At 41.4% G+C, this 5,493-nt stretch overlaps 2 protein-coding genes across 2 annotated transcripts in view; one reads left to right on the top strand and one right to left on the bottom strand.

The window, feature by feature from the left end:
- The window catches only part of crnkl1 (crooked neck pre-mRNA splicing factor 1), an 8,091-nt gene extending 6,319 nt beyond the window's left edge, over nt 1-1,772 (bottom strand). The window contains exon 1 of the mRNA XM_005732732.1: nt 1,565-1,772. Within this exon, the coding sequence (XP_005732789.1) occupies nt 1,565-1,612 (48 nt within the window). The 5' untranslated portion in view covers nt 1,613-1,772. The remainder of the gene's footprint in view (nt 1-1,564) is intronic.
- A 123-nt stretch (nt 1,773-1,895) lies between these two features.
- Nucleotides 1,896-5,493, top strand: part of LOC102215543 (cilia- and flagella-associated protein 61-like) — a 22,330-nt gene continuing 18,732 nt past the window's right edge. The window contains exons 1-5 of the mRNA XM_005732817.2: nt 1,896-2,333; nt 3,453-3,603; nt 3,766-3,842; nt 4,024-4,091; nt 4,179-4,299. Coding sequence (XP_005732874.1) covers nt 2,191-2,333; nt 3,453-3,603; nt 3,766-3,842; nt 4,024-4,091; nt 4,179-4,299 — 560 coding nt within the window. The 5' untranslated portion in view covers nt 1,896-2,190. The remainder of the gene's footprint in view (nt 2,334-3,452; nt 3,604-3,765; nt 3,843-4,023; nt 4,092-4,178; nt 4,300-5,493) is intronic.

The following is a 5,493-nucleotide window of genomic DNA, read 5'->3' as shown; positions in this document are numbered from 1 at the left end:
TTGTATAACTATGCATGTGACAAATAAAGAACCTTGAACCTTGAACATAAAGTTGGTCTTTCTTCTCTTCCCCGCAACTGGTCATAGCAGACAGCTTCTCCCTGAACCTGCTTCTGCTGGTTCCTGTTAAAATAGAGTTCTTCCTCCCCATAGATACCAAGTTCTCCTGATTGTTGGAGTTTTTAATCGCTTATGTTACCTTACAATATAAAGCACCTTGAGGCGACTGTTCCATCATCATCTTATTCTTCTTTTGACTCCTCCCTTTAGGACAGCGGTCCCCAACCCCCGGGCCAGTACTGGTCCGTGAGTCGTTTGGTACCGGGCCACGAGAGTTGAGGCTCAGGTGTGAAATGTATGGTTTTTATCGGTTTTCAGCGTTATTTTGTTATCGTTTTTATCGTTAACTCGGTTTTCCTGGGTCTTTTCAGGTGTGTTATGAATAAATCTTCTTTTTTTCCCCGGTACTAGTTTTATTTTGTTGTATTTATCCGCAACACCTTAAGGCCGGTCCGTGAAAATAATGTCGGGCATAAACCGGTCCATGGCTCAAAAAAGGTTGGGGACCGCTGCTTTAGGAGTCACCAATGGCTCATTTATCCCCATTTCACCCTATGCATCATCCTCTGTCATACCAGCCCTCTGTATGTCCTTCTTCACAGCATCCATCCATCTTCCTCTTTTCCTCCTGCCTGCCAGCTCCACCTTCAACATCCTTTGACCAGTATATCCACTAGCCCTCCTCTGCACATGTTGGAACCATCTCTGCCTCTAACTTTGTCTTCAAAGTAACTGGTGAGAGCTGTCTCTGACCTTCAGCTCTGCTTCCTGTGAGTTTCAGTCTCCAAACCGTGCATCACTGCAGGTCTCACTATCATCTTGTAAGCTTTTCCTTTCTCATTTGCCTCTATCATGTCAGAAATCACCCCTGACATTCCTCTCCACCCTGCTTGCACTCTCTTCTTTACCACTCTTGAGCACTGTCCGTTGCTTTGGATGGTTGACTTCGGATACTCAAACTCATCTACCATCAATTTCTCTACTGCTTTCAGCTTCACTGGTACACCCGTCTCCCTCTCATTTACACACATGTATTCTGTCTTGCTTCCATATACCTCCAGAAGCTCCCTACTCTCAATACAGATCACACTGTCGCCTGCAAACACAATCACAGTCCACACAGTCCTATTACTATAATAGTCATTTTTCAGAAACTGCATACATGTTTAAACACATTTCTAACTTTAAAGACCCAAAGGAACGCAAATGTGCCAGATTTTAAATCCTAATATAAACAAGAATAAATTAAGCACACGTAAAACACATGGAAGCCAAAACAAAGCAGAGCGTGGTGAAAGTTTACAGCTAATGTAACTTGTGTGAAACTCAGACCACAGAACTACCTGTTAAGCAGGTAAAATACCCCTAAAACTACTACAGTGTAGCACGTTTTTGTGAGTAACTTTGGCAGTGAAAAGATGAGATTAGATTTTAGTTCTGCTCCGTTAGCCCGAGTTCTATGTTAGCATTAGCCTGGAGCTCTGATACTGCTCTGTTCGCTTACCTTCGCCACCTTCGGTATCCGCTGTTTCCCTGCCGCCGTAGACGCCATTCTGATGGCAGGTTTAACCAACAAACAACGTTAAAAACCTCACTTAAACTGTCCCGACAACTACCGAACGGCGCAAACAGACAGCGAAACGTTTCCGTCTCACCGAGCGTCAGCCACCATGACAGTAACCACAATGCCCCGCGTCTTCTTCTTTGTCTTTTTGTTCAAAACGCAGACGTGTTGCTGCCATCTACCGTTTGTTCGCCAATGCCATTTTGAATAGTTTACATGTACGTTGTCCGGTATAGAGAATATATTCACTATAACGGACTTCAGTTGAGTTCATTTGTTCAGTTTAAGGAAGTTTTGATGAAAAACTCGTTTCTAGACTGATTTTAGTTCTTTAAAAGGTTGCTTTATGACTTCCGGTTAAACCGCGGGAGTTCTGGCGTTACGTTACTATGGCAACTGGGTTTGGTTTCTTTATAGGTGAAAACAGTGAGCTGAATTCATTTATATTTACTTACTATTTCACCTTCTTCTATCCACTAGCCTGATATTATAGTTTATTACAAAAGGGCCGTCTTTTGTCTGCTTTAGTTTTGTTATTACTATTTATCCATATAATACGGGTGACGATGCAGACTGTAACCTCAGACAGCGCCCGGGAGGAAACCGTGACCGTGAGGAGAAGCGAGTCCGCGGACGCTGAAGAGATAGACGGCCTCATTAGTCCATCTGCGCAGGCGGTGTTTGGAAGAGTCAATGTTATTCATCTGCTGTGAGAAACGTTTTTCTTCTTAAACATCTCAGCAGCAGAGTTTAGACCGTAAACTATATGCTCTCTGCACACAAACACACCTACAAGCTGAATAAGTTGTTTTAAACACTGTTAGATAATTATTTTGGAATTATGCAGTCTCTGAAAAGATTTCTATCGTCTCTTTGATATATAGCTGTGATATAATATTACTGTTGTTCTGCACAGACTGGTGGTTTATTCTTGTCTTAAGTGTAATGTCTAAGCAAATGTGAGCAAATAAACAAGAATAGAATAGTGTAATATCTATTCTTGTTTATTTGCTCACATCAGTTTTCATGCTGAGAACTGTAGGAGAATTATAGTGTTGGAGGGGATGGGAGTTAGGTCTCGAAAATCTCTCTGCAAATGATTGCAGTCGGTCAAAGTCAGACTACAACTGTTTGCCGAAAGGTTGCCTCCTATCAGGCGACCTGTGCAATCGCCTGGTGATCAAAAGTGTTTGTGAGAGCTTCAGGCAATGATTGCTGATTGCACCACAAGTGGCAATCAGTTGTTTTTCGTTTTTTTGTTGCTGTTTTTTGTTGGGGGGGGTAACTTTGTAAAGCTCTGGGTTAGATTTTTTTTCTATTTTTATTACACAGTTGAAATTTTTTCATAATGTCAGGTAACATTATCAGAGAATGGTGGTGTGTGGGCTTATGCCTCTTGTTCATAGTATTCAAAGAATATTTTTAATTTATTGTATCAAAACAATATTGCCACACAAAATTTAGTAATACGATGATATACTGATTTTTTCCCCACCTCTAAGGGCAGTGTGGTGCCTGCTATGGGGGCTTATACATCCCCAAAACACCTCACCTAAGAGGGATTCACACGCTTTAACCACCTCAACTGGTGGGAGAGCTGAGAGAAGAGCTCTCCCACTTCCACCTGGCAGTCATAGCAACTGCTTCAAACTATTTCTTTCAGTTTTCCTTTGGAGGATCCAAGAGGACCAAGTTGTCTCTGATAACATGTGGTGGATGCCACTCTTTCATCACAGTTATGTGGTGATTAATGTAGACATCTGTGCTCTCAGTTAATTTCAAACCCTTACAGAGACCATCACTGAACTTTCTTGTCATGTTTGTTCAGAGAGAAAGCTAACCTGGCTGTGACTCTGACCAATGAAAAGGGCGACATCCTAGGCCACGCTTCCTTCTTTGATCACCCTATTGGAGATCTGGTGGATCAGACGCAGTGGGAAGCTTTCATGCAGGAACACTTCAGTGTTGGACAATGCACAGTCTGTACCTTTTATTCACTGATTTTAACATAAGGTTTTCATTAAGTAGAGACAATTAACATCTGCTGGAAATAATGTGGCCAAGTGCCCATGCTCTGCTTAGATGAAATGAAATGAACTGAGCTCACACCTGCAGTGGATTAAACTGTCGTCTTTCTGCAGCCTTTCAACACACTTTTCCTCCACCTTTTTGTGGCACGGCCGAATTTCACCACAGCAAGTGTGAAAGAGATAATGAGGTATGATAAAAAAAAAGCCCTTTTAAAAAAAATTCTTGTATCATTCGATGAGATTCATATATCAGTGCAAGGGAGATACTACAATGCACTTTGATTAGAAGCAAGCACAGTATGCACGTCCTGAAAGCTGAATGCATTATGTGTAAAATGATCATTTTTCTTGATGCGCTTTGTTTCGCAGGGCCATCTTTAACGCCATTGCTGAGCTTGAATACGTCTGTCTGCTCAGCCCACACGTTGGTAGTTTAGGTGATTTCGATTTAGCAAGTTAAATTCTATAATTCACTTAAGCATTAATTTCCAAGAGGCCCATGCAGGTGTTTTTTGTGCTTGCAGAGCCAGCGCTGGATGAAATATTTGAGCCGTTGGAGCGTGTGACCGACCCCGGGCCTCAGTGCTTGGCACTGATCTGCCACAGAAAAGCTCACTGTCCCCGGCCTATTGTCCGCGCAGCCAGGTGATTTCCACTGATCCCTTCCCAGGCTACTAAACAGTAGAGTGAATAAAAGAGCACTATATGTACTATAAATAAACATTTATTCACTTGAATTTTGATGTAAGATGTGACGAGAAGAACTCATAGGAACTAAGATTCTATGAGCACAGCAGTTTATTTCATGACTGAACTTACAATAGGCTGTTAAATAATGCTTAAGAGTTCTGGCACAGAAGATGCAGGTTTAACCAAGGATGTTTTTAGGAGTGGTAAACGTAGAACTGCCAGAGAAAACAGAGAAAATGCAAAACAGACAGAAGGAACTTCAGGAGAACAGTGGAGCCAGCTCATTATCTTTTCCAGTGACAAGGGGAAATTAAATAGCTTTCCTGATCCATAAATTCTTGCCTTTGTTAAGGATTTTTCTAAACCTGTCATAAAGTGCATCTAACAAGGAAACAACTTTATAAGTAGATAAAGTTGATATAACTTTACAGCGCTTTGGCATATTATCAGCAAGCTGTGATAGAAAATTCAACAGTAATTACAATGAGGGTAATTACTGTGAGTAATTACACTAATTTTGAAAAATGTGCATACGAGAATTGTGACTGTTCTGATGGTGCATCACTTTGAATTGAGGGATGGTATTATTTCATTTTTTCAAAAACTATCTTCTACTGAAGGACGTAATAAAGGAAGCTCTGAAGCATGTTTAATTTTTCATAGCTGTGTTAAGCAGGGCTTGTACAAGTTTGTGGGCATGGACATGGGCAAACACAGCAGAGTATTCCTTCTTGTTACACTTCTTTGAAGTCTACCTGGAGGGTGCTTGCGTAGTTTGTATATTGTAAAGGTACCTGGATGTCTGCCCAGAGGCTCACACTCACTGTCTGACAATGAAATTTACATCACTCAGACACAGGCAGACACCAGTGGACTCACAGATGCAATATCTATCTATCTATCTATCTAGAGAGAGGCTTGCAAAAGTATTTGGGCCCCTTGACCTTTTCTACATTTTGTCACATTACAGCCACAAACATGAATCAATTTTATTGGGATTCCACGTGAAAGACCAACACAAAGTGGTGTACAATCAGATATGATTTTCGTTCCACTTCGTTTTTAACAAAGCAAAGTGGGGTGTGCGTAATTATTCAGACCCCCGAGTCAATACTTTGTAGAACCACCTTTTGCTGCAATTACAGCTGC

The sequence above is a fragment of the Pundamilia nyererei genome, unplaced genomic scaffold, assembly GCF_000239375.1.
Source record: "Pundamilia nyererei isolate P.nyererei 1_Seehausen unplaced genomic scaffold, PunNye1.0 scaffold00048, whole genome shotgun sequence".
NCBI classification, from domain to species: Eukaryota; Metazoa; Chordata; class Actinopteri; order Cichliformes; family Cichlidae; genus Pundamilia; species Pundamilia nyererei.
This window is presented reverse-complemented; position numbering and strand designations above follow the sequence as displayed.